This window comes from Schistocerca serialis, chromosome 3 (assembly GCF_023864345.2).
Source record: "Schistocerca serialis cubense isolate TAMUIC-IGC-003099 chromosome 3, iqSchSeri2.2, whole genome shotgun sequence".
In the NCBI taxonomy this organism is placed as follows: domain Eukaryota; kingdom Metazoa; phylum Arthropoda; class Insecta; order Orthoptera; family Acrididae; genus Schistocerca; species Schistocerca serialis.
In genome coordinates, this window is record NC_064640.1 from 373,046,254 (window position 1) to 373,072,230 (window position 25,977).

General features: G+C 37.3%; 1 protein-coding gene across 1 annotated transcript in view; it reads right to left on the minus strand.

Moving 5' to 3' along the window:
* Window positions 1–535: 535 nt before the first annotated feature.
* The window catches only part of LOC126470194 (tubulin alpha-1 chain-like), a 38,542-nt gene continuing 13,100 nt past the window's right edge, over window positions 536–25,977 (minus strand). The window contains exons 2-4 of the mRNA XM_050097854.1: window positions 13,620–13,839; window positions 7,178–7,479; window positions 536–1,501 (exon numbers count right to left, since the gene is read on the minus strand). Coding sequence (XP_049953811.1) covers window positions 680–1,501; window positions 7,178–7,479; window positions 13,620–13,839 — 1,344 coding nt within the window. The 3' untranslated portion in view covers window positions 536–679. The remainder of the gene's footprint in view (window positions 1,502–7,177; window positions 7,480–13,619; window positions 13,840–25,977) is intronic.

A 25,977-nucleotide genomic window follows, 5' to 3' on the forward strand; every position in this document is an offset into this window, starting at 1 on the left:
ACTCTTAGGGAAATAAGAGAGCAGGGGTTGTATATCAGGCAAAGAAGCATGCTTGTATGTCACTATTAGTAAACGTAAAATCAAACAATGAAAAATATCCATGACAATGACAATATTATTAAAAGGGTAGATTTCCACTCACAATATCGTAGAGATGTTCATTCTCAGACAAGCGCAACACAAAGACTGTTAAACAATTAAACTTTCAGTCAAAAGATCTTCTTCTTAAGTATACAACACACACACACACACACACACACACACACACACACACACACACACACACACACACACACACACACACATGATCACTGTCTCTGGCTGATAATACAAGTAAGTATAATATCTAATGTGTGACTCCAGTTGTATGGATGCTATAAAAAATTCTCTCTGAGAAGTTTTGTAACTTGCTTTAAATTCATTATTTGTATGTTGTATTGTTAGGTTGCAGATAATAGATATTAGTAAAAATAGTGTTTGATATTAATAAGTTTTTATCTCAGATTTAAAAAATGAATAAAATAATAACAGGAAATGGAGTGCAAAAAAATTTATTTCAATGTAAATGTAATACTGCATGAAACAATAAGTTACAGAATGGTTCATAAATAGCATTTTACTGGTACCTATTTAAGTAGAGAGTATGTTTTAAGAAAATTCACGTGATTATGGAATAACATCAGTACTCTTCAAGGCCTTCTTCAACTTCAACTGAATCCAATCCTACTTCCTCGTAGTCCTTCTCCAGGGCAGCTAAATCCTCTCGTGCTTCAGCAAATTCACCTTCCTCCATACCTTCTCCTACATACCAATGTACAAAAGCTCTCTTAGCATACATCAAATCAAATTTGTGATCTAGACGTGCCCATGCTTCAGCTATTGCTGTTGTGTTTGACAGCATGCAGACAGCACGCTGGACTTTAGCAAGATCTCCACCTGGGACTACAGTTGGTGGCTGATAATTGATTCCAACTTTAAATCCTGTTGGACACCAGTCAACAAACTGAATGGACCGTTTTGTTTTTATAGTTGCAATAGCAGCATTAACATCTTTGGGAACAACATCACCTCTATAGAGCATACAGCAAGCCATGTATTTTCCATTACGTGGATCACATTTAACCATCTGATTTGCGGGCTCAAAACATGAATTTGTTATTTCTGCAACAGACAATTGTTCATGATAAGCTTTCTCTGCTGATACTACTGGAGCATATGTCACCAAAGGGAAGTGGATTCGAGGATATGGAACTAAATTTGTCTGGAATTCAGTCAGATCCACATTCAAGGCACCATCAAACCTCAGAGAGGCTGTAATTGATGATACAATTTGACCAATAAGCCGATTCAGATTTGTGTATGTTGGTCGCTCTATGTCCAAATTCCGTCGGCAAATATCAAAAATGGCTTCATTGTCACACATAAATGCACAATCAGAATGTTCTAAAGTTGTGTGTGTTGTAAGAATAGAGTTATACGGCTCCACAACAGCTGTTGAAACCTGAAACAAAAAGCATTTTTCACTATAATGCTGCACTACTTAATTATAAACTCAAATATAAAAGGTTTATAATCTGCATTTATTTCATTTTTGTGCCAATGATTCCCTGCATTTCTAGTGAATTCTGGCTTTTAACCACATGTCAGTTTCAGATAGACAACACATGAAAGTTAAGATGTTAAAACACAAAGACTAGATTTTAAACGGTGCATAAGTAGGTGGCAATTGTGGCAGTCCTCTCCAGCCATCCATAAGGGGAAATGATGAATGTGAAGACAAACAGGAAAAAAATCTGAACATACTGTCCACAATGAGGAAATTCCCATAACATGCTTGATCCCGAATACATGTGGGGGGGGGGGGGGGGGGGGCAAAGAAAAGTAGGTATAAGTGTTCTTTTCAACAGTAATATGGCCTAATACAAAACTCCTCAACAGAAAAATATAACAGTATGAAGACTTAGTTTATGACAGAATAAACTGTCTAGCTATGTGTGTAAATTTATAACTTCTCTGCAAATGGTCTCTCACTGAATTAAAAAAAAAAAAAAAAAAAAAAAAAGATCATACAACTCAGTACTGCATAAGGCACAACCATGTCATTAGAAGTAATTCATGAGGGTAAACCAATAAATGAAAAAGAATATTCTAAATTATTTTGTGTTTATGTTTATAATAACCTGAACTGGAAGTCACATGTTATGGTATAGGTCTTAAATGTCTTAGCTCTGCAACTTTTTCATTACATACAACATCAGATTCTGTAGATGAAAATTTAAAAAAGTTAACTTACTTTTTCTGTTTTCATTCAGTAATGTCTTATGGCATCATATTTTACTATAACTCAGAAGTGAGGAAAAATCTTTGTGTTGCATAAAAGCATATTGTAAGGATAATGTGTGGTGTCCAGTCTGGAACCTCTTGTAAACAGTTGAGCACTCTGACAATAGCCTTACAGTAAATTGTGAAGTTTGTTAAACAATTGTAACATTGATACATATAATACTAGAGGAGAAAGGACATACACTATCCATAACACAGCATTGGTGTGGCACAGAAAGAAGTGAAATGAAACTATGGAAAATCCAGGATGGAATAATCATAATATTATGAAAGGAATAGACTGCTAGACACCATGTAATGGAAATGTGTCACAGACAGGCACACTAAAAGTACAGCTAAACAAGGAAGCTTTCAGCCAAAAGGCCTTCTTCAGAGTTAGACAACACACACACACACACACACGCAGGGTGGTCCATTGATAGTGACTGGTGATAAATTACCCGTGTTAAAATGGACCATTTACCAATTGCAGAAAAGGTCAATATCATGTTAATGTATGGCTACTGTGAACAAAATGCCCAAAGGGCGTGTGCTATGTATGCTGTTCGGTATCCTGGACAACATCATCCAAGTGTTCTGACCGTTCGCCGGATAGTTACGTTATTTAAGAAAACAGGAAGTGTTCAGCGACATGTGAAATGTCAACCATGACCTGCAACAAATGATGATGCCCTAGTAGGTGTTTTAGCTGCTGTTGCAGCTAATCCGCACATCAATAGGAGACAAACTGTGCAAGAATCAAGACTCTAAAAACGTCGGTGTTGAGAATGCTACATCAACATCGATTGCACCCATACCATATTTCTATGTTCCAGGAATTGCATGGCGATGACTTTGAACATCATGTACAGTTCTGTCACTGGGCACAAAAGAAATTATGAATGATGACAGATTTTTTGCACGCGTTCTATTTAGCAACAAAGCATCATTCACCAACAGCGGTAACGTAAACCGGCATAATATGGACTATTGAGCAATGGAAAATCCACGATGTCTGTGACAAGTGGAACATCAGCGACCTTTGCGGGTTAATGTATGGTGCGGATTTATGGGAGGAAGGATAATTGGCCCCCATTTTATCTATGGCAATCTAAATGGTGCAATGTATGCTGATTTCCTACGTAATGTTCTACTGATGTTACTACAAGATGTTTCACTGCATGACAGAATGGCAATGTACTTCCAACATGATGGATGTCCGGCACACAGCTTGCGTGTGGTTGAAGAGGTATTGAATAGCATATTTCATGACGGGTGGATTGGTCGTCAAAGCACCATACCATAGCCTGCACGTTCACCATATCTGACATCCCCAGATTTCTTTCTGTGGGGAAAGTTGAAGGATATTTGCTATCGTGATCCACCAACAACACCTGACAACATGCGTCAGCACATCGTCAATGCATGTGCGAACATTACGAAAGGCGAACTTCTCGCTGTTGGGAGGAATGTCGCTACACATATTGCCAAATGCACTGAGGTTGACGGACATCATTTTGAGCATTTATTGCATTAATGTGGTATTTACAGGTAATCATGCTGTAACAGCATGCGTTCTCAGAAATGATAAGTTCACAAAGGTACATGTATCACATTGAAACAACTGAAATAAAATGTTCAAATGTACCTACATTCTGTATTTTAATTTAAAAAACCTACCTGTAGCCAACTGTTCATCTAAAATTGTGAGCCATATGTTTGTGACTATTACAGCGCCATCTATCACAAAGCGAAGAAAGTGGTCCAACTAAAACATTCATATTTTTTTATGTACTACACGAATATATAATAAAAAAGGGGATTCCTATTTAAAAAAACACAGTTGATATCCGTTTGACCTATGGCAGCGCCATCTGGTGGGCCAACCATAGCGCCATCTGGTTCCCCCCTTCAAGCTAGACAAGTTCTTTGTAGTTTTTTCATTTGACACTTATTTCGTGAGTTATTTGGGCCCAGTCACAATCAACTGACCACCCTGTATATATAGACACACATACACACACACACACACACACACACAATTCACATGTGACTACTGTCTCTGGCTGCCAAAGCCAGGCCTGCATGGGGTAGCCATGCGGTCTAAGGTGCCTTGCCACGGTTCGCATGGCTCCCCATGTCAGAGGTTTGAGTCCTCTCTTGTGTATGGGTGTGTGTGTTTTATTTAGCGTAAGTTAGTTTAAGTTACATTAAGTAGTGTGTAAGCCTAGGGACTCATGACCTCAGCGGTTTGGTCCCTTAGGAACTTACCACCAATTTCCAAATTTTGTGTGTTTCTGTGTGTGTAAGACAATGACAATGAAAATGAACATACTTAATCATAGGCCACTGTATGCACACAAAAGAAAGGAATCATGTAAATGGCATGCTGCCATATTTTTTGTTGAGAAGATGTACTGTTATTAAAACTGACTCTTTTTGTATCACAGTAACAGGTAACAATTATGAAGCCTGGAACACACAAGTAACTGGCTGTCAATGACCAGTGACCTGTGACACAAATGGAAACATGTGTATTTCATTGGGATATTGTGGATCCACAATTTATTTGCTAAATAATAATTTGTTGAAAAATATGGTATTTCTGTACCTCAGGCATTGTATTCACTTACAATCATTGTAAGCTTACATCTGTTGAAACAGGTTCATGTGATTAACATTATACAGCACACTTTTACTAAATGGGGACCAATTACAGGAAATGATCCCTGATAACAAGTCATATGTACCATACAGAAGGAAATGTGTTCCAAGGAAAGTACACCCACTTGAAGGTGGATGTAAAAGCTCTTTGATCACACCCTGGTATCAGCAACAGGCAGGTGGCCCATCAGCATGAGGTAAGCCAGATGACCAAGTGGAATGTTCTGTAAGACAACTGCAGTTGTCATTATCACTTATAAAACATGCTGAGCTTGAGTTTCATCACTGGCTCATCCCACAAGCCACCCTTGTGCTGAGATTTCTGTCATCCATTCTAACCATATACAAAGCTGCCTTCATGGGGGCAGTATCATTAACTTTCACAACATGTGCCTGTAGCCTGCAGAGAATCCCCTAGCTATGGTGGCAGAGAACTATAGCACCAGTTTAGCCTTAGTGAGTGATAAGGGTTTATTGGCGACTGACTTGAGGGACCAGTTGCTCTTCTACAATGCCTGTCACATGAGATAGTCCGCCCCAGTAGCTGAGTGGTCAGCGTGACGGTTTGCCGTCCTCTGGGCCCGGGTTCGATTCCCGGCTGGGTCGGAGATTTTCTCCGCTCAGGGACTGGGTGTTGTGTTGTGTTCATCATCATTTCATCCCCATCCGGCGTGCAGGTCGCCCATTGTGGCGCCGACTGTAATAAGACCTGCGATATGGCGGCCGGACCTGCCCCGCGAGGGGCCTCCCGGCCAATGACGCCAAACGCTCATTTCCATTTCCACATGAGATATCTCTGCACTTCCTGTAGGTGACCCTGTCCCCCTGGCTGGAAGATATGCCTTTGGTGGTATGAAGGGTAGTGTGACTATGACATTGTGATGCTCCAGCTCACTGTCCTCTTGAGTGTGTAGCTAAAATGCTAGTACAGATAGACTGTTCCCATTTGTCTGGTGTGGTCTCAAGTGTGCTTTTAATCACTATAACCTACACTGCTGAAAATCTTTTATCTTTTCCTTCAAGTGGGTGTAACTCCCTTGGCTCATGTTTGTATGTCCATATGACTTTTTTGCTCCTTTTCTCTCAGGGATAATTTTTTGTCCCCATTTTAAAAAATTGACATGTATATGTTATCTGTCATTATTGATAATTAGTAACTGAAGAACACAGAAAAAATTATAGCAGCAGCTTAGTACCATTATTATAGTCTTTCATTTGTTTCATGTCTCTGAAGCTTTTCTGCTGACATTTGCATGAAATGATGTGTGAATTAGAAACTAAATAGACAAGTTTGTGTTCGTGTGTATATCCTGTTGGTATCTGAATAATTGCAGATATTAACACCAAGATGTACAGTAGTCTATTGGATGTTATGTGTTCAGTATTATGGTTGTCATGTGATAGTGAAAGTCACATTATCTTACAGCAGTAGCTTTTGTGTTCATAATAATACTGACTCAGTCTCAAAGACACTTTATGAATCAAAGAGTCTTCTATTAGAAAGGAAAAGAAAATGAACTACTTTTCTCTCCCCTCTTGAAACTGCTCCCTCACAATATATACCTGTTCCCCCTACCATCTCACAACCTGTCCCTCTTCCACCAGCCTCCACACACACTGTCACTCTTCCACCTCACAGCCTATCCCCCTTCCACATGCCTCCTCACACTTTCTTCTGTTTCCACCTGAAAGTTACCCCTCTACATCTCCCTTGTGTCTTGTACACCTTCCCCAATTCCCTGTTCTCTCTGTCCATCTACTTCTCCCACTCTCTGTGCTTCTCTCCTCTACCTCCCCCTCTCTGTCTCTCCATACACTCACTTTTCCTCCCTCCCTCTGTCCATCTCCTGCTCGCACTTCTATCTGTCCATCTCATCCTGCCCCCTGTTCACTATCCACCTCCTCTTCCCCCCTCTCTCTGCTTGACCATGCCCATTTCCACGCACACACTCTGAAACACATTCTGATACTATTTGCACAATACACCAGTTGTGTAGGGTAGCCTAGATGTCAGGCATAACCAAATCTCTTAACTCTCAGCCCATACCTATGGGAGCTAGACGGTTTTTACTCCATAGAACTTCTTTCCAGACAATAAGTAATATGTTTGCCAAACTTGGTTGAAATGGATCCAATAGTTTAGGAGGAGATGTGGTATGTACACACACATATAAAATTGTGAATGTCATACCTGAGGGGCAGGGTAAATAGCAAACTCCAGTTTACTCTTCTTCCCATAATCAACAGACAGTCTTTCCATTAAAAGTGATGTAAAACCAGATCCTGTGCCTCCACCAAATGAATGAAAAATGAGAAATCCCTGAAGACCTGTGCACTGATCAGCAAGTTTCCTTACACGGTCTAAAACAATATCAACAAATTCCTTTCCAATTGTATAATGCCCCCTTGCATAGTTGTTTGCTGCATCTTCCTTTCCAGTAATAAGCTGTTCTGGATGAAATAGTTGTCGATATGGACCTGCACGAACCTCATCTGCAAACAAGTTATTTTCATTTTAGAATTTATGCATTTTCCAGCAGTCACATACTTCATATTCATGATTCCTGTCAGAAACTTAGCATACAATAGTGTGACAAAACTTAATTTCAACAATTATAAACATAAATACATTCAGTAAGCTAATGAATTCTATAAAACAAGAGAAACTCTTCACCTTACTAAGCTATTTATGATTATTAGTCAATTACTGAAAACTACAGAAGTTCCACTTTTCATCTGGAAGATTACTGGGTTACAATGTTGTAGATCAAAATTGTTATTGAGTTAATACAGCAATAATCTCAATCCTATCATGAGTAAGCTCTGAAAAAACTATGACATGGAACAGTAATGTATGTTATACTTTCCACAATTATCTTCAAGTGTATGTAAATCCAGTGTTGGTGAACACAAAGATAATTTGTGAACAGGTGGTATATTTATTTCCCAAATGATTAAATTATGATTTGTAGGTAAAATAAGAAACGCAAATAGGCTAGAGATACAAAATGTTTACTTAGAATTTTTTGAAAATTGTACATGTGCATGAAGAAATAACTAACTTTATTACACTTATTTTTACATTTTAAATAATTTTCTGAGGACTGATCTATACACATGAACTTCATTGAAGTTTGCAAAAACTGCAGATATAGATTCCTAAATCTTTCTTCCTTAAATAATAACACAATTTATCACTCGACAGTTTCATTCATAAAAATTAGAATCATAATAAGTTTTCTGTGGGATTTGCTGACATTGAATTCATCTCAGATATATAGGTTTCATTCTTCAATTTTTTTTTTCTATTTACAGAAATAACATTTCCTTTAACAACATAGTCCTCTAAAGTACAAACAGAAAACCTCCTGTTTGTAAATTGTAAAGTAGCATTGTGCTACCTTTTGATATCATGCTGGTTTGGTGGCTTGTGTGATTGTAATTCATGTATATGTGTCTAGCTTACAAAGTTAAGAACTGCAGTTTCATTCGTCACTTATATCCATAAAACAAAAGTATCTGAGTTTTAAGCCATGAATGATGATGTCTGCATCACATGGAGGAGCTTTAGATGTTATTAATGTTATGTCATGTTTTGAGTCAGAACACAATTACTGCATATCTTCTGCTTTGAATAAACAGCTTTCCAAAGATTTCTGATCAACTCGTATGACATAGTCTTTAGAATTACATGTGTATGTGGCATCCAGCATGCAGATATTTGGTATGTATTGAAAGCTGAACCCCTTTTAAATTTACAGTTAGGTTACTGGCATTCTGTACTTCCAATGGCTGAAGTGTCACAATATTAAAGACTGACACATTCTTACTGCTGGTGTATATTAAATTGAAGTGCTTCTGTTCCAGTTTTATCAGTTTGGTTGGTGCTTCTTAACAGTGATTGTATACAATTACTTCAATTACAAAATTTAAAAAAAGGAAAACATTACACATGACAATTTTTCATGCTGAAAAGCTATGCACTATCCTGGTTGTGGAATATTGATGAGGAAGTGGTGCCACAACATGTGAATCAACTGCCATCTCTCAGTTATTTGTTTGGATTAGATTAGATTCAGATTAGTTTCAGTTTTCATTCCATAGACCCAAAAATTAGATGATTGTCATGGGTGTGGAATATGTCAGAATGTATTAGATAAAAAACGTAGAACATTTGAATATAATACTCACATCCCTGATCATTTGCCAGGAGATTGAATTGAATTGGATTGAATGAAATTTTATTGTCGTTTAGCTATTACAGCAACTGACAAAGTCACGTTACATAAATACAAGTTATACAGCATATATACATGAGTTGAAGATCAATATGTCACTATTGGTTAAAATCAAATAATATGAAAAGCATTGCATCATAAATTAATCAGTTAAAGAATTTATGCTGAACTCCCTAAACCAGTACCACTATGATATTTTATAGTCATAAAATTCCTGAAGTGAGTAACAAGGATTTGCAGCTAACCAAGTGAATAATTTGTCTTTAAATAAATCAAATGGAGCTACTACCCATCTAGTGGCAGTTTGTTAAACATCTTCATACCCACTACTTCGTAGCTGTTCAGTGACTTGGATAATCTGTAATAAGGTATGTCAAGATGGCTACTATTTCTGGTGCCATGAGAGCGTACATCTCTTGTATGCTGGTATTCTGATAAGTTTCTCTTTATATGCGGTAGGGCAGTGTAAATATACATGTTTATGACAGTTAATATTTTTGAATTGATAAATAGTGGTTTGCAGTGGGCCAGTTTATCACTGTTTGTTGTAATTCATATTACTGTCTTCTGAAGTACCAAAATGTCCTGAAAGTGTGAGCTATTGCCCCATATTAAAAGCCTATAAGATATAACGCTTTGAAAAAAAGAAAAGAAGGCCGGTCTTACATAGGCCGCAGGTACATGGTTTTTTAAATTCTTTAACAAATACACCACTCTAGACAGCCTTGCACTAATGTATTTAATATGTGGCTCCCAAGTCAATTTACTATATATAGCAATACCTAAGAACTTAACACTATCCATGAAGTCTGCTATGTGAAGACATTACAGTAAACTGGAACTGGTAATATTTACAGAATTAATATACTGTCAGAATGAAACATGGTTATGCACTTTTAATAATCTTATCATATACAAAATACCTGATCTTCACTATTGTGACTAAGTGCTGTCAGAACTGAAATCTAACAGACATTTTTGGTTAAGCTGGTCTAACAGTCCCTGTTAAGACATTCATCTATAGAGTAAAAGGAGTTGCCTACCAAAAAGTCTTTCAAACTCTGTTTAAAATGTGCTTTATCTGAGACCAAGATTTTTCATTGGTGAATAAGCTTTGAGTGCTCCACATCACATTCATACTAAAAATTAATGTATCATTTATAATAAGCTACTTAGCTACTTAGCCAAGTTATTTATAGTGCAATCAGTCTACAAAGGAGACTTGTTACAAAACATGTACACCATCCTAGAATACTGCTCAAGTGTGTAAACAGGATTAAGAGGTTATATTTAACATACACAGAGAAGGGCAGCATAAATGGTCACAAATTTGTTTGACCCATGGTAGAGGGTCATGGAGATGCTGAAGAAGCTGACCTAGCAGATACATGAAGATAGATGCAAACTATACTGAGAAACCTACTTACAAAATTTCAAGAACCAGTTTTAAAAGATGAATCTAGGGACTCACTCCAGTGTCCTACAAATAACTCCAATAGGGATCATTGAGGACAAGATTAAATTAATGGGGCTATGAAACAGTCTTCTTCCTGCACTCCATAAATGAATGGAATGGGAAGCAGCACAGCGGTGTGCACAGTATGGATCTAGATGTCCCCTACTCATAGTACTTTAAATACAGATGTTAGTCATTCTCCCTTGTTTATTTTTTATTTACTCTCCAGTATGTCTATATATCTACACACTCTGTCTCTCTCTCTCTCTCTTTCTCCATTCTGGGAAGATAACTCTGTCAGCAGACTGGAACTTCAAAAATGTGGACAGAGGATGCAAAGCTATCACCCACCACCAATTCTAAAATGTTTTCCTTTTTTTTACCTCCAAGCTGTTACATGGGAATATTGTAGCATTTAGAGAGCATAATTCCTATTGGCAAAGACATTGTGACATCACTGGGCTAACTGTCGTACTCCTCATCTGTTCTAGAAGACTGAAACCAAGAGTTCAGTTCAGTTGGATAAGACTTTTTTTCTTTTGGTAGTAAGGAGACTTTCATGTAGCTCAGGCCTGTGATTTGAAAAGACAAGGGGAAAAGACAGAAATATAGTGGTGGTACAAGTTTATATAATTCCCACTAGGAGACATATGCATCTCTCTTCTCTCTACTACGGACACTCTTGGTACTCTGACACCAGATGGGTCTGGCCACATTGTTTGCAGACTTCACAAATCAGTCACTTTATTGAACCTATATGACTGCAGGAAAACTTTTGCCTTGGCATGTGGTTCTATGCCATTTTGGAATGACCTTCTGCCTTACCATTCAACTAAGTAGACAGATTCATGTTTAGCCTCTGGCTTTGTCTGATTAAAATTTGTCAATAGATATGAAATTTGATGGATGTCTGGTTCAGATTTCTGAAAGTGTAGAGTGCTTAGCATTTTCTGATCCAAATGGGAGAGCTTCACTCTAGGTGCAGGTGCAATATGAGCATCATTTATTTTATTGAACTGGGCCCTTCTGACTTTATTCATATCAAGAGACTATTCAATAACTTTGCAGATTTGGTTGTTTGAAAGTTTAAAGATAGGCTGTACATTGGAATGGATGCCTACCATCATCCTCATTAACATAAATTTGAACAGGGATTTTTCAGTATTTATTTCAGAGTAGGGCAAGATTTTGGACACCAACCAGCAGAAGTGTTTGTACAAATAGATCTGTCATTTAGCACTTAAACTGTGCCAACACACCACCTTTCACAACAATGACAATCTAGCACTTATGCTCATATGGTAAAGTACAGCTCAGCTCAGGCAGTTTAGGGACTCTTGATGCTTCCTTCTTGCTCAGCTCTGGTCATGATTCAGCTGATCTTTAGACTTGCATGGCAACTTTGATTTTATAATGCACATTCATTTTTGATCAGGAAGGGCATATTCTTTTGTGAATGAGCAGTAGGAAAACTGTTACGTCATTCCATTACTTTCCTCTTGCTTTAATAACATTTGTCAGCTAATTGAGTTCATTTTTTTAAAACTGTTGTTTATATTCACCACTCAATCAGCAATGTTACTGAAACGTGTTCAGTGTGCTCTTTTTTTGTTTGTTCAGAAAACAAATGAAATTCATTAAACATACCACCTTTCTTTCAAGTTACTAGTACCAGGCATCACTTTTAATTTGTATATGATTCTTAAGGGTGAGAGGGACCTGACTGAATTTCACACAAGTATTTTCGTCAGATGAGTAATTTTTCATTAAGTTTGTAGAAAGATAGATTACCCATATGTCAAGATTCCCAATCTTGGGCTGCATGTCACAGGGCTAATTTACTTCTCACGTTATCCAACATCTGTTGTGTAATTTTGTTAGGGAAGTAGTGTGGTGTTTTGCATACATGCACACACTTTGGGAAAAAAAGACATGAATAAACAAGCACTCAAAGGATGTATTGCATACTGTATACATAACTTCAAGTTTTTTTTTTTTTTTTTGTTGATAATACTGGACACCATGGTCATTAAAATTACTTATAGAAGATTTCACATCTGATTCATGAAAGACCATTAAAGTTATAAACTAATTGGCAATTGAATACAGTCTTCTATCCTTGTTGAAAATATTACTGTAGGAAATAAGCCAAAATGAGACATCAGCTATTTGGAGTTCATGTAATCATTGCTTTCTGACATAAAATCAATATTTAGATTTCAATGTGCAAGGGTACTGTACCAGTAAGACAATTACTTGTGCAAATTCTTATTAATATTCTCTCCAGCTGTCCGATGAAGAATAAAACAGTCTCCACTGGCAGCTTATACACAGGACTGCAATTTTTTGTGTTGCTTAACCCACTAATATGCCACAGTATCCAAACAGAACAGTACTTATTCACATCTTAATCCTGGGATTGGACAGTGCGTTTTGTGTATACTCTTTACATATTTCCACATTGCTACAGCAATTTTATACCAGAAGATTATGTAGTACAGAGAGCTGTACAGATCTAAAAGCTGACTATTTTTCAAATTTACATCCTGAATGCAGGAGAAGAAAAATTACATGCACAAAAAGGTACGTATTGATGGTGTTGTATTATTTCTCTCATTGATTCAGTCATCAGTCACAATTGTGTTGTTAATGAACTAGAAATGTTCAAAATTACTGTCATTACAAATACATGTCTGCAACTGTAATACATAGTCATGTGATTTCTTTCATAAGTTAAATTATTCTATATCTTAAAATTTTTTGTAGGTATTTACAACTTTTAGGTGTGTTGTGACTAACTTGTAAGTTAGACATCTGAAAAAGATCATTACAGAATTTATGATAATGAGGCCAATTATGAAAGTTATCTTATACTGATATATTACATTACAGTAATTTAGAACTTTTTATAGATGTATATGTATGTCTACAGTATTTACCTATTACAGTTGGTTCTAGATCAACAAAGACAGCTCTTGGTACATGCTTCCCAGCTCCTGTCTCACTGAAGAATGTGTTGAAGCTGTCATCACCTCCCTGCACTTTATCTGATGGCATGTGCCCATCAGGACTGATGCCATGTTCAAGGCAATAAAGTTCCCAACAAGAGTTACCAATTTGAACACCAGCTTGACCAACATGTATTGAGATGCATTCACGCTGAAAATAAGAACATAATATGAATTTTATTTACAACTACACATTACACAACATTCAACTCTGTGTTTCAGAATTGACACAAAAGAGAAACTAATGTGTTTCAACAACTATCCCAACTTACACAGTCCATATTAGACAACCAAATACTGTAAAGATATTGATAAAAGAGAAAGAACAAATTATTGTTCAGTAAATTGCAAACGTTCATAATGTAAATCCATAGCTCATAAGAACAATATATACTTATCAACTGAAACTGATGAAAATGTAACATACATAACAGAAAAGAATGAACCAACATAATCTTGCAGTGTTGTATGATACAACAAAAAAACAGTGCCACACTTGAGTTCACTGGGTAAAAAGTGCTGCACTGCATAAATTTAAAATGTTAAAATTTATACTTTAAATTTGTAGAAAGGAAGATAAAGCTGCATTGCTTAATTAGTTAAGAAAATGTTTATTCCCAGAGGTATTAACTTAATATAGAACTGTAGCTTTGAGTTTTTCTTATACTATAACAATAGCTTTAAATAACTTTAAATGTTTATTACTATAACTTTAAATTCATGGTCAATTGAGAGTGAATTGTATCACCAAATAGTCACAGTATTTATTGATGTACAGTACGTGTCACATGTAAAGTCTACCATGTATTGGAACCTTAATGAAGTACAACTTTTTGACACAATCATTTGCTATTTTTAAAATATTTATTACAACAGTCTCAGATGCAATTAGTCACACTTGATAACTAGATTCCTCATATTTGATGACTATCTTCAGGTCTGATTAAGCATGTGCTGTGAGAAGTGACTGATAATTAAATGTAATCGGATTTAGCCATCAATCATGACTAATGGCAACTAAGAACCTTGTAATAAATATTTAAAAAACATTGATATAGGTGTGGCTTCTCCCTTGAAAATATGTGAGCCATTATTACAATCATTTACAGTTCTGAAACTATAACACATCATTAATAATTGACATTTTAGCAGTGAGACACTTTATCATTAATTTTTTTTATTTTGTTGCTACCTATGTAAAATTTCAGTGAGTATAATGCATTTTGATATCTATACTTTTGGTACATAGATCTGAAGATACGAGAAAGATGCACATGCAGACTAACTCATTAATAACATTGTTTTATTCTGGTAATAGAAAACTTTGTACAGAATGTCCACTGTCAAATCAATGACATTCAAAAATAGTGTCTAATACTTATATGTATGTAGCTTGATAATGCCCTGGTGGAAGTAATTAGTGAAGCGTTAATGATGAATGTTAATTTCAATTTTATTAAGGGGAAGTTAACTCAGAAGAATGCCTTTCAAGAAATTTATAATGGCTATGGACTTTATACAAAAATTTATTATAAGGAGAGCCGTTTACATCAGAATGCTTAGTTGTGATATTATGTGATCAAGATAGATGATATATCACTTGAGACAACTGTTCATAACACTTGACTACTCTGGATTTCATAACTACTTCACAACTATTAAGGTTCACCACTACATTTTATAAACACCATATAACTGATATGCATCCCAAACAACACTACCAACCAGGAGAAAATAGTGTTTTGCTCTTCCCTCTGATGCATGATCTGCACTATGTGATCAAAAGTATCCCGACACCCTCAAAACCATACGTTTTTTGTATTAGGTGCACTGGGCTGCCATGTACCACCAAGTACTCCATATCAGCAACCTCAGTAGTCATTAGACATCATGGAGAGCAGAATGGCGCACTCTGCAGAACTCACCGACTTCAAACGTTGTCAGGTGATTGGATGTCACTCTGTCATATGGCTGTACACGAAATTTCTACACTCCTAAACAGTCCTGACCTGAATTCTATAGAACACCTTTGGGATGTTTGGAATGCTGACTTCGTGCCAGGCCTCACCAACTGACATCGATACCTCTCCTCAGTGGAGTACTCCGTGGAGAGTGGGCTGCTATTCCCCAAGAAACTTTCCAGCACCTGATTGAACATATGCCTGCGAGAGTGGAAGCTGTCATCAAGGCTAAAGGTGGGCCAACACCATACTGAATTCCAGCATTACCAATGGAGGGCACTAGGAAGTTGTAAGTCATTTTCAGCCAGGTGTCCAGGTACTTTTGATGACATAGTGTATATCTATATGGTACTGATAATAAAACTATAAAACTGGCATGTATGTTTGTCTGTTTGAACACGCTAATCTCCAGAACTACTATACCAAGTTCCATAGGGCTTTCACAGTAACTTGAACATAGCTTGTGGCAATGTATAGGCTTTATTTCGTCAAAATCGTATCACACACACAAAAAAAAAAATCGTGACTTAAAGTTTTATCTAAAACTGTGTTTGTTTGAACACGCGTGACAGAGGGTACCCTTAATGACGACTAGTGGTTTCCTTTCCTGTTCCACTCACAGAGAGAGCGAGGGAAAAACATGTGTCTATATGCCTGTGTATGTGCCCTAATTTCTCATACCTTATCTTTATGGTCCCCACACAAAATGAGTGTTTTCGGCAGTAGGATAGTTCTGCACTCAGCTTCAAACGTCAGTTCTCTAAACATTCTCAGTAGATTAGATTAGTACTTGTTCCATAGATCATGAATACGACACTTCGTAATGATGTGGAACGGGTCAGGTTAATAAAAGGTGTCTATACAAGATATTACATTAGACAAAATATAACATTACACTCAATTTTTTTTTTCTTTTTCCTTTTTTTTTTTTTTTTTTTTTTTTTTTTTTTTTTTTTTTTTTTTTTTTTTTGAGGTTGGGAAATTACCCGCTTACTATATCCAAAAATTCATCTAATGAGTAGAAGGAGTTGTCATTAAGAAATTCTTTTAATTTCCTTTTAAATGCTATATGGCAATCTGTCAGACTTTTGATGCTATTAGGTAAGTGTCCAAAGATTTTTGTGGCAGCATAATTTACCTCCTTCTGAGCCAAAGTTAGATTTAACCTTGAGTAGTGAAGATCATCCTTTCTCCTAGTGTTGTAGCCATGTACACTGCTATTACTTTTGAATTCGTTTGGATTGTTAATAACAAGTTTCATAAGTGAATATATATATTGTGAGGCTACAGTGAAGTTTCTAGCTCTCTTCAAATAAGTGTCTGCAGGATGATCTTGGATGAGCTGCAGCAATTATTCTGATTACACGCTTTTGTGCAATGAACACTCTTTTACTCAATGATGAGTTACCCCAGAATATGATGCCAAACAAAAGCAGAGAATGAAAATAGCCGTGGTAAGGTAATTTACTCAGATGTATATCGCCAAAATTTGCAATGACCCTAATAGCATAAGTAGTTGAACTCAATTGTTTCAGCAGATCCTCAGTGTGTTTTTTTCCAGTTCAACCCCTCATCAATGCATACACCTAGAAATTTTGAATATTCTACCTTAGCTACCGATTTCTGATCGAAGTCTATATTTATTAATGGGGTCATTCCATTTACTGTGTGGAACTGTATATACTGTGTTTTGTCAAAGTTTAATGAGAGCCCATTTGCAGAGAACCACTTAATGATTTTCTGAAAAACATCGTTTACAATTTCACCAGTTAATTCTTGTCTGTCGGGTGTGATAGCTATAGTTTTATCATCGGCAAAAAGTACCAGCTTTGCATCTTTGTGAATATAGAATGGCAAGTCATTAATATATATTAAGAACAGCAGAGGACCCAAGACCGAACCTTGCGGCACCCCATTCTTGATTATTCCCCTTTCAGAGAAATCACCAGTTTTTTGCATATTATGTGAACTGTTTATTTCAACTTTCTGCACTCTTCCAGTTAGGTATGATTTAAACCATTTGAGCACTGTCCCATTCATACCACAATACTTGAGCTTATCTAGAAGTATTCCATGATTTACACAATCAAAAGCCTTTGATAGGTCACAAAAAATCCCAACGGGTAACTTACGGTTACTCAGAGCATTTAATATTTCATTAGTGAAAGTATTATAGCATTTTCCGTTGAAAAACCCTTCTGGAAACCAAACTGACTTTTTGTTAAAACTTTATTTTTACAAAGGTGTGAAGCTACTCTACAATACATTACTTTTTTCAAGAATTTTGGATAAGGCAGTCAGAAGAGAGATTGGGCGGTAGTTGTTGACACCAGACGTATCCCCTTTTTTATGCAGTGGTATAACAATGGCATACTTCAGTCTATCTGGGAAAATACCCTGCTTCAGAGAGCTATAACATATGTGGCTAAGAATCCCACTTATTTCTTGGGAACAAGCTTTTATTATCCTGCTGGAAATGCCATCAATCCCATGTGAGCTTTTATTCTTGAGAGAGTTTATTATCTTCCTAATTTCAGGTGGAGAGGTAGGTGGAATTTCAATTGTATCAAATGGTGTGGGTAAGGCCTCTTCCATTAACTGCCTTGCTTCTTTTAATGAACATTTAGATCCTATTTTCTCTACAACATTTAAAAAATGATTATTCAAAAAGTTTTCAACTTCCGGCTTGTTGTTTATCAAGTTTCCATTCGCTTTGATGGTGATGCCGTCATCCTGTACTCTTGGTTCTCCTATCTCCCTTGTAATAATATTCCAAATTGTTTTGATTTTGTTATCAGAGGTATTAATCTCAGACATGATGCACATGCTTCTGGACTTTTTAATAACTTTTCTTAATGTAGCACAGTAGTTTTATAATATTTGGCTGTTTCTGGGTTTTTACTCTTTCTTGTTGTTAGATACAGTTCCCTTTAGTGGTTACAAGATATTTTTATTCCTTTAGTAAGCCAAGATTTTTTGAATAGTTCCTTATAATTAGATTTAACTACTTTCTTGGGGAAACAGTTTCCAAATTCTCTTACAAGTGTATCATGAAATAAGTTATATTTTAAATTATCATCAGGTTCGTTGTACACCTCATCCCAGTCTAACTGCTGAAGATTTTCTCTGAAGTTTCTAATTGTTGAGTCATTAACTGAATGCACAACTTTGAAGGGTAGTTTTGAATTACTGTATGTCAGATACTGTAACTAGCTGAGCATCATGATCAGAAAGCCGATCCTCAACAGGACAAGAATTTATGTTTTTAAACCTATCTTGGTCTATAAAAGTGTTATCTATCAATGTGCTGCTGTCCTTTACTACCCAAGTAGGAAAATTAATGACAGATGTCAAACTGAAAGAACCGAACAAAACTTCCAGGTCATTCTTCCTATTACTCTCTTTCAATGAAGCAACATTAAAGTGACCACAAATAATAATTTTCTTTCCCCTATCTGACAGATAGCACAACAAGGTATCCAAGTTTTCCAGGAATAAATGAAAGTTTCCTGAAGGGGACCTATACACTGTTACAATTATAAAAGAGCCTTCCTTCAGTTTAAGTTGACAGGCACATGCTTCTATATGTTGCTCTAGACAAAACTTTTTTGTATCTAAGCTTTCTACACAGTGATAACTTTTGACATATGTGGCAACTCCTCCTCCAACCTTATTCTCTCTACTCATATGTGCAGCTAGTTTATAACCACTGATATTTACCTTTTCCACATCAGACACAATGTGATGCTCAGACAGGCATAGTATATCTATTACATTATTAGATTCAATGTCATCTAAACAAACCAGGAGCTCATCTACCTTATTCTTCAATCCCAGAATATTTTGGTGAAAAATGGTAACATTATTTTTTACTTTACTTTTCTGAGAATCTACTTTTTTCTTTAATCCACCAATATTTTGGTTAAATATGCTAACATTATTATTTACTTTCCGGTTGTGAAAATTTTGTGAGTTTTGGACCTCTTTAGCACCTGCCTGCCTGAACTTCTCATTGGACACTGATATTAGCCTAAAAAAGAGGTGCATCCATGAGTACTAGTGTCACCCCGTATAGATTTCACTAACAACCCTGCCAGCTTACCCTTCCCTTTCCTATTGAGATGTAGGCCATGCCTTGTGAAAACCCCCCTTTCAGTAGCCTCGACAGGAACCAATCCAATGTCCGACAGAGTGGCCGCCCTACGCAACTGATCCAACTCTATATTTATCCTGACAGAGTGGTTCAACTGGGGCTGATCATGCCGCATGAAAGCAGGCACCAGCCCAACATTGGTATGGGTCGTTGCCGAGGCTATTTTCACCTGGTCACACTCAATGCTGTTGCCCTGATCCCTATCAATACTGTTTCCCACTCCACCCACTACCATCACATGATCATGCTTTGTGAATCCCTTGTACAAGGAACCTATATCCTCTACCACCTGGCTAAGACTTGCACTTGGCTTGAAAAAGTTTGTGACCTGGTACCTGTCACCTAATTTTTCCTGCAAAATCTGGCCCACACCTCTTCCATGGCTGCTACCTAGCAACAGAACTTTCCTCTTACTTTCTACATTTTTTGAAACAGTTGGTTTCCTAGTGAAATTCTGTTGCATCTTAACTACATCTACGTCTACTGGAGCCTCTTTCTTACTTAACTGTGGTAGCAAGGCAAATCTATTGGTTGTGCCAATTGGGAAACTTGGAGACATTGTCCTCTTTCTGTGGCCCCTGTTCCCGGGTACCACTTCCCACTGCTGTTTGCCCTCCTCCCCCCTTAACCTCTTCAGTTCCTCCCTCGCTCTGTCCAAACCAGCCTGAAGGGCTCTAATTTTCTCCTCCTGTTCAGCTATAATCCTATCTCTTGAGCAAACCCTGCAAGAGAATGTTCGAAATGAATATCTTCTTGCCTGCAGGGATTCCCACTTAAGCTCCTGGAGCATAAAAGTAACACTTGCTTGCTGATCGAACCTACCAGTAGCAAATCTAGAAACTCGCCTCTGAATTGCTTCGACGTCGTCTTTCAATCTGACCTAGTGTGGATTCCAAACACTCGGGAAGTACTCAAGAATGGGTCGCACTAGCGCCCTATATACCGTCTCCTTTACAGGTGAACCACATTTTCCTAAGGTTCTCCCAATAAATTGAAGTCAACCATTTACCTTCCCTACCACAATCCTCACATGCTTGTTCCATTTGATATCACTTCGCAACGTTATGCCCAGATATTTAAACAACAGGATAGTGTCAAGGACACTACTAATGCTATTTCTGAACATTAAGGGTTTGTTTTTCCTGCTCATCCGCATTAACTTACATTTTGATACATTAAGAGCCAGCTGCCATTCATCATACCAACTAGAAATTTTGTCTAGGTCATCTTGTATCAACGTACAGTAACTTATCTTCAACTTCTTCCTGTATACTATAGCATCATGAGTGAACAACCACAGATTTCTGCCCACCCTGTGTGCCAGATCATGTATGTGTATAGAAAATAGCAATGATCCTATCACACTTCCCTGGGGCACTCCTGACGTTACCCCTTGTCTCTGATGAACACTCGCCATTGAGGACAACATACTGGGTTCTATTGGTTCTATTACTTAAGAAATCTTCGAGCCAGTCATATGTCTGGGAGCTCATTCCGTATGGACGTACCTTCGTTAACAGTCTACAGTGGAGTACTGTGTCGAATGCTTTCTGGAAATCTAGAAATACGAAATCTGCCTGTTGCCCTGCATCCATAGTTCGCAGTATACAGGGTGTTACTAAAAGGTACGGCCAAACTTTCAGGAAACATTCCTCACACACAAATAAAGAAAAGATGTTATGTGGACATGTGTCCGGAAACGCTTAATTTCCATGTTAGAGCTCATTTTAGTTTCGTCAGTATGTACTGTACTTCCTCGATTCACCGCCATGATTTCATACGGGATACTCTACCTGTGCTGCTAGAACATGTACCTTTACAAGTACGACACAACATGTAGTTCATGCACGATGGAGCTGCTGCACATTTCAGTCGAAGTGTTCGTACGTTTCTCAACAACAGATTCGGTGACCGATGGATTGGTAGAGGCGGACCAATTCCATGGCCTCCACGCTCTCCTGACCTCAACCCTCTTGACTTTCATTTATGGGGGCATTTGAAAGCTCTTGTCTACGCAACCCCGGTACCAAATGTAGAGACTCTTCGTGCTCGTATTGTGGACGGCTGTGATACAATACACCATTCTCCAGGGCTGCATCAGCGCATCAGGGATTCCATGCGACAGAGGGTGGATGCATGTATCCTCGCTAACGGAGGACATTTTGAACATTTCCTGTAACAAAGTGTTTGAAGTCACGCTGATACGTTCTGTTGCTGTGTGTTTCCATTCCATGATTAATGTGATTTGAAGAGAAGTAATAAAATGAGCTCTAACATGGAAAGTAAGCGTTTCCGGACACATGTCAACATAACATAATTTCTTTCTTTGTGTATGAGGAATGTTTCCTGAAAGTTTTGGCGTACCTTTTTGTAACACCCTGTATTATGTGAGAAAAGAGAAAGCTGGATTTCGCAGAAGCGATGCGTTCTAAACCCATGCTGATTCGTGGACATGATCTTTTCGATGTCTAGTAAATTTATTATATTCGAACTCAGAATATGCTCTAGAATTCTGCAGCAAACCGATGTTAAGGATTTGGTCTGTCATTATGCGGGTCCGTTCTTTTACCTACTTATATACCAGAGTCACCTGCGTTTTCTTCCAGTCACTTCGCACTTTGCGCTGGTCGAGAGATTCGCAATAGATGAAAACTGAGTCAGGGGACAATGACGTAGGCTACTTTGTAAAACTGAATTGGGATTCCATCCAGACCTCGCGACTTATTTGTTTTCAGCTCTTTCAGTTGTTTCTCTACGCCAGGGATGCTTATTACTATGTCATCCGTAAGTACTCCGAAAGTACTTGACTCATTTTCATGGAGTTTTTATAGCTAACTTGGGCACAGATTGGGGCAACATACAGGCTTCAGTTCATTCTAATTAGAACACAGAAAAAATATTCATAATTTAACTTGTTATCTAAAATCATCTGTACAGCCTGGTAGTACAGATATTTAATCATCACAGCATAGTACATCAAAGAACCCATCGATGGTGCTGTTAGTTTTTTTAACTTAAAGCCCTGAATAAAGAAAGTACCTTCAATTTGGCGGTGGCCGCCGTTTTGGACGCAAGAACTTACAGTAGCGCTATGGACAGAATTGTTAAACGCTCATTTATGAAGAATTTAACGGGACTATATGTGCATAAAGTAAACAATTAACTACAGTTTTTAATTATTTCCTTGTTTTTACTGATAGTACAAACTGATTAAAATGACTTTCATTAAGTCCATCACTTAAATCATAGCATTTTATTTTCCTCATAATACGATAAAATTCTTTGCAGTTACTTTTGTGATAAGTAATGTAACCTTTAGATATAACAGCAATATATATTATTGCCATTCAGTTTGCTTCAGGGAGATATTCTGAAATTGATGACCATATTGAAACACAAGTTCATACTTCTGATTACATGTTAATGTCTTTGATGTTTCTGTTTCCTTTGCAGATTATAACTCTTTTTACATTAACATAACAATCAACTTATCTTAATAAGTGAAAAATACAAGCCGTAAATTATCTGACTGGTGACTATCTCTTACAATAGCTGTACGCATTTCTCATGTTTACACTTTCACAGCCAGTTTTTACTGTGGCACATATCTCTGCTAGCGGTAATGTGTTAATCTATGAACTCTTTTACATTCATACTGTTGACTTACTAAAAGTCGCATGTAGCCCACATCTTGCAGTGTATATTTCTGTTTAACTTTTTGCTGTTCTCCCAACTAGATAATGCAAAGACTGTCCTTGCTCGCCCAATCTCATCTTTGTCTCTTATGCCTAAACGCATAATTGCATCGCTGTTGCTTTCTGACTCATCACAGATAGGCCTGTCCTTCTGTTCTAGCTAGTCGATGAGGAATTCAGCATTTACTGATGATAATTGCCATGGTTACTGGGATGAAAATATTGCGAATCTGCAATAAGGCACATTATTGTCTTACAACTGGGAAAATATGGCACTGAATTAATCGCTTGGACCATGAAGAAAAGGTTTTACAAGGCATCGTGTGAAATCCTACATAATAAAACATAATGGAAACCGTTTTCGTTCAGAAGATAATTCTTATTGGTACTTGCTGTGGTTGTTGCCATTACTAATACCGTTTCCCTGATACCTCTTTCCCAAATTTTCAAACAGCGTAGACCTAATAACACTCAGGAAGAACTGCCAGCATAATCGAGTTTGCCTTCGACAGCTGTATGCTTTGTAGTTTCTCTGTTTCTCGAGGTCATTAATTTAAACCATCAAAAAACTGCTATAAAATATGCAGCTGACACAACAGAACCTTAACGTATCCTTTGTCCTACTGTATATTTAACAGCTGCCGAAAAACTATGATCTGAAACTGATAAGCAGGGTCAACTTTCATTTTATCATAATGCTCTGCTCCTATTATATTTTCTCGTAGGTTTCAGGCAATGTTTAATTTTATATTTTTTCTGTTTGGAAGAAATCGTACAGTTTTACAACAGAGACAACTGGAAATGGCAAACTATTGTCTTCAACGACTTGTTTGGGAAGAGAAATGTGACCAGAAATTTTTAAACAGTTTCGTGCCGTGAAATACAATTTCTTAATTGCAATTCATCTCAAATTGATTAGGTGTTAAATGGAGCTAAGAAATGAAAGCGCCGGCCGCTGTGGCCGAGCGGTTCTAGGCGCTTCAGTTCGGAACCGCGCGACCGCTACGATCGCAGTTTCGAACCCTGTCTCGGGCATGGATGTGTGTGATGTCCTTAGGTTAGTTAGGTTTAAGAAGGTCTAAGTTCTAAGGGACTGATGACCTCAGATGTTAAGTCCCATAGTGCTCAGAGCCATTTGAACCATTTTTTGAAATGAAAACAGATACCGGTTTTAAAATATAATATCATATGAAATTTTAATCTTGCACGCTATTAAATGTGCTTTAAATGCACATGCAATATTACTATGATATAAAGAAACATAATAAAGTTCATATTTAAGTAAGCATCAATGAAAGGAATGTTTATTTATTTCACATAGTTTACCAGTCTTGTATGGAAATGTATCTTTCTTCGCAGTTTGATGTTGTCATATTTTCCATCTTTCTGCATTCCTTTTGGCTTGCGGAATTTGGAAAAACTTACTACCACGTTCTGCCCATCAATAGTTCACTGCATAACACTGCGGTAGTCTTCGCCACAGAAAAGTAGACCCGTTTTGTTAAGCTCTTAATGTAAATAAAATGAGGCTATATGTTTCATACGCCCCTATACACTAAGATAACCGCTAATTAGATCAATTCGCCCATTTACTCTACTGTGGAGCTTGGGTCCAAAATGGCTGTCTTGCCTACCAAGTGATGTTAAACTGACCAACGACATCGTTCAACTGTAGGAAATCCAGACATAGAAGGTTGTACCTACTACCTTTATTCAGGGCTTATTTTAACTCAGTGACAGATGTATTTTCAGAAGTTTATGGCAGTGACAGAATTCAGCGCCACACTCATACGTTTACAAATACAAACTAACAGCGAATTTACTTGGCTAATATGTATGGATTTACTGATTTCAAGTTTTGTCTTAAAAACTTAGCGGCATTATTTTGCTTCTTCCGATAAATTTTATTTATATTTTTTCGTAGGAAAGACTAATTTATCAGGTTTGCTTTGTGAACTGGGTGCCTACTCATTACATTTTTGTTTCATTTTACTTAAGAATAAAAATGATTAGAGAACAGTCGAGTCTTTCTGAATACACTCGAACAGCTGAAAGACTGATGACTATGCTGCTTCAAGAATTCAATGAAGATCGTGAGGTGAGAATTGCTGTGGCTCGAGAACATCAGGCTTTATTTTTTAATTCACTCTGTGGGAACTCCTTCCGAAAGTGAGGCGTGATGTAACTCTGATCGAGAATGTCATTCATTGTCTCGTTCCTCATAACCCTTCACTCACAGAGGCATAAAGTTACTTCTGACCAAAGTAACATCACAGAAGCAGAAATTTTGACGAGAAGTGGCGCAGGCAAGAGAGATTTTATACCCCCTTATTCCTAACAATTAACCACTTCACTTTAAATGTGTGCACCGGTGAGTTTATCTTATGCCATGACCATGAACAAAGCACAAGGTCAGATGCTGCGTGTTGTGGCCGTGGACCTTACTGTGACTTGCTTTTTGTACTGCCAGCTCTATGTGG